Raw genomic sequence first — 13589 nt, forward strand, 5'->3', positions numbered from 1 at the left:
GAAATTACTTCTCCTAAATCAAGCCAAACCTGCTCTTTGCAGGAAGTAAACAATAAATTAATCATTTCTGCGTATCTGAAGATCATGTAGGTTTGCTGAAAAAGGAACCAACCTGTACCCTCCCTAGGGTGCAAAAGAGATAAGTAGAGAAATAACCTTTGCTAAATGCTTACCATGACTCAAACACCATGCTTTTTATGGGAAATCTTAATTTTTAAAAAGATCCTATGAGCATTTCCACCCCATTTTTCAGATGAGAAAGCTGACTCAGAGACCTTAACCTGCCAAAACCATTCAGTAAATATTGGGCAGAGCTGATTCAAGTCCAGCTACCCTAGTGAAGACAAAGATTAAAGTTATGTGCTTTTACTTCTAAAGGTGATGTAAGAAGATAAAATTCATTCATCACTTCCTCTTTCCCCTAAAAAATTAATATATATGAAAATATACCTAAGGCCCTTTGGTGGCCAGGTATCACTGAGAATGATCATTCGTGGTGGTCTGCTGATTTTTAAGAGTTGTTGGTGGCTGTTCCGGACATGCAAGAGAACCAGTCCAGGGCTATCCTGTTGGTAATTCCACCATTATGGGGAAATATGCAGATCTTCCCGGAGAGCTTTGACCTGGGCAAATCTGTTGGAAAAGCCAGGATTTTGTTTCCTCATCTGGCACAGAGAAATCCTCCTTTGGGGGCCTTTGGGAGGATATGGATGTGGGAAGCCAAGGAATTGTTTCAATGGCCGTCACAGTAGGAGGTCAGGCCCAGGCTGGCACTGTTTTCAATAAGAGTCATTGTGATCACGGTCCAAAGTCTGGCAGGAATTTATTATTTGCTTTTGTTTTGTTGTTAGACACCTGGAATGCCAAGGGCAGTTCTGTGCCAAACCACGAGAAGAATGAAAGCCCAGGACTTCCCTTGGGTCACCAGCTTCCTTCAGCTCTGGGGCAAGAGTGAGATCTGCCAGAAGGTAGAAGTTTAGGAATTTCCCGTGGGTTCATATTTCAAACAAAGCCTGTCCTAATCCTCAGAGCTCAGAGGGACAGGACACTTTGCTGAGAACTGAACTGGTGACCACCTGGCTTCTAGTAAGTACTGCTTGATGTGATTGGCTTGGGTTCTCAAGGCAGTGATGATCTGGAAGCTAAATTGAGCAAAATTGCAGTAATGGTCTCTTTCATCATAACCTTCTTGGGCTGTACAGTGGGAAGGAAATAGGACCTCTAAGTATCACGCTCATCAGATCCCATTACAATGAATGAGTTAGGTAAGGAGCCTGGGTAAAGCCTCCTGAATAAGATCAAAGAGCTAAATCTGAAAGGCTTTTTTGTTTCGGGGCAATGGCAAGAACTGAAAGCCTAACTACGAACAGGTTTAATTCTTTTTTCTCAGATAAAAGGAAGGGCCGAGTAGTTCAGAACCAGTTAGGATTCTAGCCCTGCTTCTTTTTAATGATGTGATCAAAGGCAACTTGCTTAATCCCTCTGGTAACAGTCTTCTCATCTGTAAAATGGATATTGTATCTTTGTAAGAATAATGTATACTCTGTAGTATTGTTATATCTCATTGTTATGTTGAATTTCATTAGAATTTCATTGAATTTCATATATATATATATGTATATGTATATATATACATACTATAAATAATATGAGGACTTCCTGTTGTGGCTCAGCAGGTTAAGAACCCGACTAGAATTCATGAGGTTGTGGTTTTGATCCCTAGCCTTGCTCAGTAGGTTAAGGAGCCAGTGTTGCCACAAGCTGCAGTATAGGTCACAGATGTAGCTTGGATCTGGTGTTGCTATAGCTGTGACATAGGCTGGCAGCTGCAGCTACAATTCAACCCCTAGCCTGGGAACTTTCATATGCTGTAGGTGTGACCCTAAAAAAATAATTATTACATATGTAATATTAAAAATGTCCTTATAAGCAGAATTTATATAACAAATTTCCTATATGTGTATATCGTAGATTTAATATATATGTATACATACACTGGATTTTATATGTATAATTTGAAATGCATATAAATAATATGTGATATACTTATTATGTAAAATCCAGATTATGTATACATAGGAGTTTCCTCATGGCTCAGTGGGTTAAGGATCTGGTGTTGTCACTGCTGTGGCTCTGGTTACAGCTGTGGCTCGCATTCGATCTCTAGCCTGGGAACTTCCACATGCCATGGATGTGGCCACAAAAAAAGATCAGAATAGGTATATATATAGATGAAATCCATTTTATACATATAGATGAAATCTTTAAACGAATCTTGCTTAGAAGTGCTTAGAACATATTAAGTACCCAAGACATGCTAGTCATTAAGAAATAGTTACAGAATCATAAAACATCTGACCTGGAAATGACCTAACTAGTAACACTTACTGAGCACCCATAAGATATGAATGCTTTTCGCCAGATTATTTCAAGTGATGCTGACAGCAATCCTATGAGGACAGTGATGTTATCACTTCCATTTGACAGATAAAGAAGTGGTGGTGTGGAGAGGTGTTACAATGTACCCAAGAGAGGAGTCTCCCTTGTAGCTCAGCTTAATGAACCCCACTAGTATCCGTGAGGATGTGGGGGCCCTGCTCAGTGGGTTAAGTATCTGGCATTGCCATGAGCTATGCAGGTTGCAGACGTGGTTCAGATATCGCATTGCTGTGGCATAGGCTGGAGGCTGCAGCTCTGATTCTATCCCTAGCCTGGGAATTTCTAGATGCCGTGGGTGTGGCCCTAAAAAGTAAAAAAAAAAAAAAAACAGTGTATCCAAGGTCAGATCCCATAACTGATGGAGATGAGAGTTAAATCCAGATTCCAGAGTTTACACTCTAAACTACCATCTCATTTTACAGTGGGTAAAAAAATTTAAAAAAATTTTAAAAAGGGAAGAATGGTCCTTACATGAGACTTTGGGGCCTTTCCAAGATACTGGAAAGCCAGAAATGTCCTCCAAAGCTCTCCTTGCCGTCCACGGTGTGCAGGGAAAGTGGATGTGGGTGAGAATGTGGGGCAGCCTGGGGCCCTGTGGGGCTCTGCCCGGGAACCTGGCACACATCACCTGTCTTCCTCTCTCAAATGCAGTTTTCCATTTGCAAAAGGAGCTGTCTCATACAATGGTTCTGAGACACCAAAGCAATCATCTAAGCAAATGCACTTTACACATTGCAAAGGCTTAACAGATATTATTTTATCTAGAAAAAATGATTTTTAGCTTTTTAACAACAAGCTTGCAGGAAACACACTGTTCTACAGCTGTTCCCCCTCAGCTCTTCTCTCCTGAACCGTCCTCCCATCTGACCTTTGAACTCCATCACTCCAGGGCTAAATACCTTGAGGGAAGGGAGCCTAAGTCCCACATGAAGGGAAGGGAGATGGGCTGAAATCACTAAACCCCTGAATTTGGAAAGAAGCTCATAGATTTGAAGCAAAACCTCAAGGATAAACTATTTTTTAATGTCCATGGGTTTTTTTTGTGGGGGGGTGGAATTTTAGGAAGGTTACATTCCTATTCCTTGTACAGAAATGCCCTTCCAGGGAACAGAAGGCTTTGGCCTCCGCAGCCTGGTGCCGTCACCAAGCACTGCAGTCCGTTGCACAGAGGCAAGCATGCCCCTTATACCAGGTGAGGACTGAGGGCACCACTGCTTCAACATGTGCCTTAGGACAGCCAGGGACCCTGTTTGTTACCTTACTTGTTATTTGTTTATGTGTTCGGATAATCACCATTGTTATTACACGGAAATGGCTCAACAGTGAAAACCATTTTTTTAAGTCAGGGAAGGTGTGGGTTCAGGGTTCAGGAACACCCCACTTGTCTCCAGAGAGTTTCCAAGTGCTTCTGTCAAACCACAAAAAGTATGCTTTGAGAACCTGTGGTCTTAACCTTAAGATTTTCATCTCTGTTTTTTTTTGTATGTATAAATGCATCTATATATAGTATATACTTACTGTATATTAAATGTAATACTGTATATTAAAGAATTGCTGTGAGCCATTTATACCCTTGGAGTAACAAATGAGTTTACACTAGAAAAAGAAAGAAATCAGGACAGGAGGAACAACCTCCTGCCAGCTGGATGGTAAAGGACCCTTTGTCTCCTCCCATTTATGGGGACTTCCCTGGCACTGCCCTGGTTAGTGCTTCCTCCTATTTTGCAAGTCTTACAGGTCAGGGTAAAAATAGGTCACCAGCAAAATAATGCCATTTGCAGCAACATGGATGGACCTAGAGACTCTCATACTAAGTGAAGTAAGTCAGAAAGAGAAAGACAAATACCATATGATATCACTTATATCTGGAATCTAATATACAGCACAAATGAACCTTTCCACAGAAAAGAAACTCATGGACTTGGAGAACAAACTTGTGGTTGCCCTGGAGGTGGGGGAGAAAGCCTGGGGTGGACTGGGAATCTGGGGTTAATAGAGGGAAACTATTGCCTTTGGAATGGATAAGCAATGAGATCCTGCTGTATAGCACTGGGAACTATATCTAGTCACTTATGGAGCATGGTGGAGGATAATGTGATAAAAAGAATGTATATATGTATGTGTGACTGGGTCATTTTGCTGTACAGTGAGTGGAAAACTGACAGAACACTGTAAACCAAGTATACTAGAAAAAATAAAAATAACTTTTAAAAAACTGGTCACCAGAACCTTCCTGTTTCAAAGATCTCCCCTGCCCTGTGGTCTTTTATCCTGTAGGATTCATCTCCTAGCAGGGCCTCATGTTAGTCATGGGATTGCCAGCGGATCTGCTCGGGAAAAGACTCCACCTCTAGAGTCAAGTTTGACCATGTCAGCCTCAGCCCCCAGGGTTGGACAGCCTTGGGAATGGGCCACTCCGTTAGTTGAGGCAGTTTAAGAACAGAGTTATATATACCCTGGTCCTTGCTCTCAGGTTTCCCTCTGGAGAAAGTGAGTTCCTGGCACGGAGAAGGGCTTATCTTGGGCTTCCTTTTGGCAGAAGTGGTTTCTCAACTGCAGTTGGCACATAGCACCCTGCCCTCTGCCCTGGTCTTGTCTCTCCTCCTTGGTGTTGCTGTCCCCAGGGGCTCTCTTGTCAGAGCAACTTATGAAGCAGGAGGAGAGAAAGTCCAGAGAAGATGATGGCTCCTTCAGTCATTGTAGCAACACCCCATAGAACTACCACTTGATGAGCACAGGCTGCTTGGACAGCTCCTTGTTACCATGGCTACTGTGAGCCTCAAGGAAGAATGGGAAGAGGGGAACTGATAACCCATCTCACCAACCTTCAGGAGCAGCATCCTGATACTTGGTAATTGGCTAATCAATGAAGCATACTATTGTTTTGGGGACTAACTCTTACCCCTTCTTTTTGACAGGTGAGAACGGACAACCATAATGGAACCCAAACCTCAGAAGACTCCAGGTACCCAAGGGGCATACTCTCAGAAGGAAAAACTTTTTATTGAAAATAATGATCAAATCTCATCATACTAACTAGAAGACAGAAGATGTTTTTAGTAAGGATAATAGGTGGCATTCTAGGGCAGTGATTCTTGGTGTGGAGAATGTAGCAGAAGCTATTAGATTCACTTAATTATTTTGTCTAAGAGCTCACTTATCTAGAAATTTGGCATTTTATGATTTCTTGGACCAGATGTTCCATTTGTTGCTTGGAGATGGTACTAACAGCAAACTATTCCCTGGAAAAGACTGGAGAATATTTCCTTAATTTTATATGAAATTCTCGCTTGGAGGGACTACCTAAATTGTTATCAGGGTGTTAACATGTGAATAGGTCAAGGAGTATTATTCAGATACTCTTGCTTCATGCTCACATGCCTCATCCACTGTAGATGACTGGTCAGAACAGCCAAGTTTAAGATGAAGTAACTTAAAGCAAACTACCCAATTCAAATTAAAAATGAATATTTTTGAATATTTATTCAAAGCACCTATTATTAGTAAGTCATAATGCTTTATATTGCAGAGGATATAAAGGTTAATTAGTAAGAGTCATTGCTCTCAAAGAGTTTGTAATTTCATTGGGAAATTAAGATAAGTACATTCTAGTGGCTGTATTGGGAAGTTTAGATAAACACATATAATCAGGCTATGAAAGGAATCATGAACTACTGCAAAATGCTGTAGAGTCTGAAGGAAAAAAAAGCACACACATAGTTGTAGGAATTCAGAGAGGTTTTGTAGAGAAGGCATTTTGAGCTGGACCCTAAAATGTGTGTAGGGTTTTCAAGAAGATTGGAAAAGAGAGTATATCTCAGCAGAAAGAGGTGGTGCGACCGAAAGCAATGAAGAAAGTTAGAGGCAGGATATGTTAGAGATGAATGTGGCTATAAAATAAGAAGGGGAAGCATAGAGGCTGAGGTGCAGAAATGTGGTGCTATATTGCACTGGACCTTGACCTCATTCATCTAAGGGGCAATCCTTGAAGCATTTTGAGCTTGGGAGTGGTGTTTTCAGGTTTGGTTTTTGCTTATTCTCTTCCACAGCAGTGATTGCCATCATCTGTCTTCCAGCTCACTTATTCATTCTTCTGCCTTATTTATTTTATTGATTCCTTCTAGTGCATTCCAATTATTCTATTGTTCATCTCTGTTTGTTCTTTAAGTATTCTTGCTCTTTGTTAAATATTTCTTGTATTTTTTTTCAGCCTGTGCCTTCATTCTTTTTCCAAGATCTTGGATCATCTTTACTATCATCACTCTGAATTCTTTTTCAGGTAGATGGCTACCTCTACTTCACTTAGTCATTCTTCTGGGATATTATCTTGTTCCTTTGTCTGGAACATATTTCCCCGCTGTCTCATGTTGTCTAACTTCCTGTGTTTGTGGTCTCTGTTCTGTAGGCTGCAGGATTGTAGTTCCTCTTGCCTCTGGTGTCTGCCCCCTGGTTGGTGAGTTTGGTTCAGGGGCTTGTGCAGGCTTCCTAGTGGGAAGGACTGATGCCGGCCCACTGGTGAGTAGAGCTGAGTCTTGTCCCTGTGATGGGTAGGGCTGTGCCCAGAGATATGTATAGAGGCAGCTGTGAGTTCAGGATAACTTTAGGCAACCCCTGTTGGTTATTTGGCCTGAGATATCCCAGCACTGGAGGCTGCAGGCAATTGGATGGAGCCAGGTGCCAAAATGGCAGCCTCCAGGGGAGCTCATGCTCATGGTTATTCCCCTGAGGCCTCCACTGCCAGTGTCCTTGCCCAAACAATGAGCCGCAGTGAGTCCCTACATCCCCAGAAGACCCTCCAAGACCCACAGGTAGGTCTGGCCCAAGATCCTATGGAGTCACTGATTTTCTCCGGACCCAAGTACTTGTAAAACCTTGTAAGCATCCTCCAAGAATGGAGTCTCTATTTCCCCCAGTCCTGTGGAGCTCCTGCACTCAAGCACCACTGGCCTTCAAAGCCAAATGCTCTGGGGACTCCTCTTCCTGATGCCAGACCCCCAGGTGAACTCTCACTCCTGTGGGAGAATCTCTACAGTATAATTATTTTCCAGTTTGTGGGTCACTCACTCAGTGGGTACTGGATTTGATTATATCATGAAAGCACCCCTCCTACCATCTTGTTATGGCTTCATTGTCTTTATATATAAAATATCTTTTATATATATAGGTCCCAGACTTTTTTTTAATCAATGGTTGTTCAGTAATTCGTTCTGATTTTTTTTTTTTTTTTGAGAGAGAGAAGGTGAGCTCAACTCTTTCTGCTCCACCATTTTGTCTCCAGGTTTGCTTTTTGGATTGCTCATATATTTTTAAAAATAGCTTTATTGGGGTGTAATTAACATACAATCAACTTCACGTATTTAAAGTGAACAATTTGATGAAGTTTGCTTGTCTGGGAAACTATCACCATGAGCAAGATAGTAATCATATGCATCACTTCCAGAAGTTTTCTTGTGCCTGTTTGTAGTCCTTCTCTCCAGCACCCAATCCCCCTCTCCATCATTGTACTTTCTGTCTCTCTAGGTTTGTTTGTATTTACTAGAGTTTTACATAATGGAATCATACCAATGCACTAGTTTGTCTTGCTTTTCTTTCATTCAGCATAATTCCTTTGAGAGTCAGCTAAGGTTGGCACATTATCAAGAGTTTGCTCCGTTTTATTCCTGAGTAGTATAACATTGTAGGGTAGGTCACAGTTCGTTAGCCTGTTCACCTATTTGTGAACATCTGGATTGCTTCCAGTCTTTGGCTTTTACAGATAAAGTTGGTATGAACATTTGTGACAAATTTTTGTATGGCCATATATAAGAGTGAAGTCACTCTTTATTTTTTTTAAGTTAATGGAAAATAGAATTAATCATTTTAAAGTGAACAATTTGATGGCATTTAGTATAGTCACAGTGTTGTGCAACCATCACTTCCATCCAGTTCCAAAACATTACCACCAATCCAAAGTAAAAGCCCTCACACAAGAGTTCCTGATGTTACTCAGTGGGTTAAGGATCCAACTACAGCAGCTCAAGTCGCTGCAAAGCACAGGTTTGATCCCCAGCCCAGCACAGTGGGTTAAGGATCTGATGTTGCTGCAGCTGTGGCATAGGTCACAGCTGTAGCTCAGATTTGATCCCTGCTGCAAGAACCTTCTATGCTACAGTTGCAGCCCCTCCCCCCCCCCAAAAAAAGCCCTCACCCATTAAGCAGTTTTTCCTCATTCTACTCTCTCTCAAGTACCCACCAACTAGTAATCTGCATTCTGTCTGTATATATTTATCTACTCTTGATTTTCATGTAAATGAAATCATACAATACATGACCTTTTGTATCTGGCTTCTTCCATTCAGCATAATTTTTTTGATGTTTGTCCATGTTATAGCATATATTACTACTTCATTCCTTTTTGTGGCTGAATATTGTTCTATTATATGTATATACCTCAATTTGTTTATCCATTCATCTGTTGAGAAATATTTAGGCTGTTCTTACCTTTTGAGTATTGTGAATAATGCTGCTGTGAACATATGTGTACATGTGCTTGTTTTCAACTTGAGGCGAGTTATATACCTAGGACTGAAATTGAGGGATCATATGCTAAGTCTGTGTTTCACTCTGAGAAATCTCCTAAATATTTCCCACACTGGCTGAACCATTTCACAATTCGCCAGCAGTGTAGGAGTGTTTCAATTTCTCTACATCTTCACCAATTCTTGTTATTTTTCATTTTTTAAATTATAGCCATTCTAGTAGGCATGAAGTGGTTTCTCGCTGTGGTTTTGACCTGCATTTCCCTAATAACTAATGATGTTGCACAACTTTTCATGTGCTTATTGGCCATTTATATATTTTCTTTGGAAAAGTAAGTATTCAGGCCCTGTGCCCATTTTTTAATTGGGTCACTTGCCTTTTTTTAAATTGCATTATAAGAGACCTTTATATATTCTGAGTACTAGACTTATTGGTTATATAATTTGCAAATATATTTTCCCATTCTGTAGGTTGTTGTTTCACTTTCTTTATAATGTTCTTTGAAGCACAAAAGTTTTTAATTTTGATGAAGTCCAATTTACCTGTTTTTTTCTTTTTGTGGTATTTTTTTTCTTTTAGTGCTCATGCTTTTGATGTCTTATCTAAGAATCCATTGTCAAGCCCAAGGTCATAAAAATTTACCTCTGTATTCTTTACTAACAGTTGTATGGCTTTAGCTCTTATATTTAGATCATTGATTCATTTTGAGTTATTTTTTTAATATGGCATAATATAGGGATCTAATTTCATTCTTTTGCCTGTAGTTTTCCAGCTGTTCCAGCACCATTTGTTGAAAGGACTATCCTTTCCTCATTGAATGGCCTTGATGTCCTCATCAAAAATTAGCCACTAATGTATGGGTTTATTTCTGGATTTTGAATTCCATTAGACTTGTACCACACTCTTGATTATGGTAACTTTGTAATAAGTGTGTTGGGTTTTTTTGGTTTTTTTGTTTTTTGTTTTTTTGTTGTTGTTTTTGTCTTTTTAGGTCTGCACCCACAGCATATGGAGGCTCCTGGGCTAGGGGGTCGAATTGGATCTGTAGTCCCTGGCCTGTGCCACAGTCACAGCAACGCCAGATCCAAGCCACATCTGCGACCTACATCCAGCTCACAGAAACACCAGATCCTTAACCCACTGAGCAAGGCCAAGGATCAAACCTGCATCCTCATGGATACTAGTCAGATTCATTTCTGCTGAGCCACGATGGGCTCTCCTGTAATAACTATTTTAACTTTTTTTTTTCAAGATTGTTTTGGCTATTCAGGATCCCTTGTAAATGAATTCAAGGATAAGCTTTTCCATTTCTATAAAAACTGTCATTGCAATTTTGATAGAGATTACACTGAACCTATAGATGTGGATCTAAGTTTGTTTTTTTGTGTATTTAGTGTCATTTGTTGAAATAACTCTTTTCTTCATTGCATTGCCTTTGCATCTTTGTCAAAAATCAGTTCTCCATATATGCATGAGTTTATTTATAGACTGTTTATTTTGTTCCATTGATGTTTGTCTATCTTTAGCCCATGTTACTTTGATTACTACAGCTTTATAATAGTTCTTGAAATCAGGTACTGTTGGTGCTATAAATTTATTCTTTTTTTAGAGTTGTTTTGGCTATTCTAGGTACTTAATATTTTCATACAAATTTTAGAATCAGCTTGTCAATTTCTACCAAAAAAAAAAAAGCTTGCTGGAATTTCAGTGGGTATTTCATTGAATATACAGATCAATTGAGATAATTAACATTTTAACAATACTGAGTCTTTTTTTTTTTTTTATCTGTGCCTATTTATTTATTTATTTTTTATTTTTTATTTTTTGTCTTTTTGCTATTTCTTGGGCCACTCCTGTGGCATATGGAGGTTCCCAGGCTAGGGGTTGAATCGGAGCTGCAGCCACCAGCCTACGCCAGAGCAACAGCAACACGGGATCCGAGCCACGTCTGCAACCTACACCACAGCTCACAGCAATGCCGGATTGTTAACCCACTGAGCAAGGGCGGGGACCAAACCCACAACCTCATGGTTCCTAGTCGGATTCATTAACCACTGCGCCACGATGGGAACTCCAATATTGAGTCTTCTGACCAATGTACAGGTGTCTCTCCATTTATTTATATCAATCCCTAAATAATTTACTTCTATCATAAATTTTTTGAAATTTTCAATGTATATACCACTTACATCTTTTAGATGGATTTATAATTTTAATGCTATTGTAAATGATATTTTAAAGTTTTCACTTTCCAGTTTGTTTTAATAGTGTATAGAAATACAGTTAACTGATTTTTATATTGATCTTAAATCCTGCAAATTTTCTAAATTTACTTATTAGTTCTATTAGATTTTTTTCTGGTAGATTCCATCAGATTTTATACATATACAACCATGCCATCTGTAAATAAAGTATTACTTCTTCTTTTCCACTCTGAATATTTTTAATTTCTTTTTTTTCCCTAGCCTGATTACACTGGTTAGAATTCCTGGTAAATATTGACTGTGAGAGGTAAGAGCAGACATCCATGTCTGACTCCTGATCTTAGGGAGAAAGCATTCACTCTCTCACCATCAACTATGATGTTAGTTATAGGGTTTTTTTTTTTTTAAATACATATCCTTCATCAAGTTAAGGAAGCTCCCTTCTGTTACTAGTGTACTAAGTTTTATCAGGAAGGTTAATACTGATATCATAGAATGAGTTGGGAAATATTCTATCATCTTCAATTTTCTGGAAGACTTTATGTAGATTTGGTATTATTTCCTCCTTAAATGTTTAGTAGAATTTACCAGCATAAATACTTGGGCCCAAAGTTTCCCTCGTTTGAAGGTTTCTAAGTGCAATTCCAACATGTTTAATAGATATTGAGGGCTATTAATATTGTCTGTTTCTTCTTGAGTGACCTTTATTAATTAGTTGATATATTTCAAAGAATTTTTCAATTTTTTTCTAAATAGTCGATTTTATTAGAATGGGGTTCATAACATTTCTTTATTCTCCTTTTATTTATCAGTAGAATCTCTAGTTGTGTCCCCTCTCCTGATATTTGCAATTTGTGTCTTCTCACTAGTTTTCCTGATCTGTGTGGCTAAATAAAATAGAAGTTTATTAATTTTATTGATTTTGTCAAGGGATCAACTTTTTGTTTCATTGATTTTCTCTATTATTTTTCTGTTTTCTGTTTCATTGTTTCCACATGGATCTTTATTATTTCTTTTCCTTTGTTTACTTTTATTCAGTTTACTCTTTTGCCAGTTTATTAAGGTAGAGGATAAAGTAATTGATTTGAGAACTTTTTCCCTTTCTAGAAATTTAGTACAATAAAATTCCCCCTAAATACCACTTTAGTGATATCCCACAAATTCTGATATGTTATGATTTCATTTTCCTCCAGTTCAAAAAACTTCCTAATTTTATCTTTGGTTTCTTCTTTGATCCAAAAGTTATTTATTTCAGAATTTTTGAGATCTTTTTGTCATTGAAAATCATTCATTTGATTTCATTTTTCTCTGAAAAGATACTTTATATGACTTGGGTCCTTTCGAATTTGTTGAGACTTATTTTATGGCCTACACAGTGATCTGTCTTGGTATATGTTACATGTGCCCTTGAGAAGAGTGTTTATTCTACTGTTGTTGAGTGGAGGGTTCTACAAATAACAATCAGGTCAAGTTGATTGATAATGTTGTTCAAGTCTACAGTATCTTTGATTTTTCTGCTTGCTTTTTAAAACAGTTAGAGGACTGTTGTGGATTTGTCTATTTCTCTGTGCAATTCTGTCCATTTTTGCTTCATATATGTTGAAGCTATGTTATTATGGACATAAGTGTGTAGGATTGTTTTGTCCTCTTGATTAATTGATCCCTTTACCATTATTAAAAGACCCAATTTATCCTTGGTAATTATTTGTTGCTTTGAAATCTATATTGATGTTAATCAATACAGCTTTCTTTTGACTGCAGTTAGCATCCTATACTCTTTTTCTGATCTTTTACTTACAACCTATTTGTATCTTTCTACTTAAAGGGTTTCTTGTGGGCAGCATAGACTTGGGTCTTGCTTTTTAATTTGACAATCTCTGTCTTTCAATTGAATTGTTAGATCATTTATATTTAATGTGCTTATTGTTATGGTCATGTTTGAGACTGTCATAGTGGTGTTTTCTATTGTCTCATTTGTTCTTTGTTTCTCTTTTCCCTTCTCTTCTGTCTTCTTTTGAAATAACTGAGCATTTGTTACAATTCCATTTTATCTCCTCTGTTGTCTTATTAATTATAACTCTTTGTTATTTCAGTGGTTCCATCAGGGTTTATAGTTTACGTCTTTAACATATCACAATCTGTCTTATTACAAATGATATTATATAAATTCACATATGAGGATTTTACAAAAGTACATTCCTATTTTCATCTCCCGGCCTTCACTCAACTGTTGAAATGCTTTTTACTTGTGTATATGTTGTAGTCTGCATAGTGTATTGCTATTATTTTTCTTTAGATAATCAATTGAAGTTTTTAATGTTTTAAATAGTAAGAAAAAGATTTCACCTATTTACCTTTACAATTGCCACTTGAGTATTCTCCATTCATTTTTATAAATTCAGATTTCCATCTCATATCCTTTTTTTC

At 38.3% G+C, this 13589-nt stretch overlaps 1 protein-coding gene across 22 annotated transcripts in view; it reads left to right on the forward strand.

Annotated features, from left to right (window-relative positions):
• The first annotated feature begins 898 nt into the window (after window positions 1–898).
• PLEKHS1 (pleckstrin homology domain containing S1) overlaps window positions 899–13589 on the forward strand; it is a 35910-nt gene continuing 23219 nt past the window's right edge. For 12 of the 22 annotated variants that reach the window (XM_021073324.2, XM_084994360.1, XM_021073327.2 and 9 more), the window contains exons 1-2: window positions 899–1086; window positions 5358–5404. In XM_021073324.2, coding sequence (XP_020928983.2) covers window positions 5377–5404 — 28 coding nt within the window. In that variant the 5' untranslated portion in view covers window positions 899–1086; window positions 5358–5376. The other 10 variants (XM_084994361.1, XM_084994350.1, XM_084994352.1 and 7 more) reach the window with 7 other exon arrangements.

This window comes from Sus scrofa, chromosome 14, assembly GCF_054392235.1.
Source record: "Sus scrofa isolate SSC_HxYL_T2T_F1_AM1 chromosome 14, Sscrofa_HxYL_maternal_Yorkshire_Landrace_v2.0, whole genome shotgun sequence".
NCBI lineage: Eukaryota > Metazoa > Chordata > Mammalia > Artiodactyla > Suidae > Sus > Sus scrofa.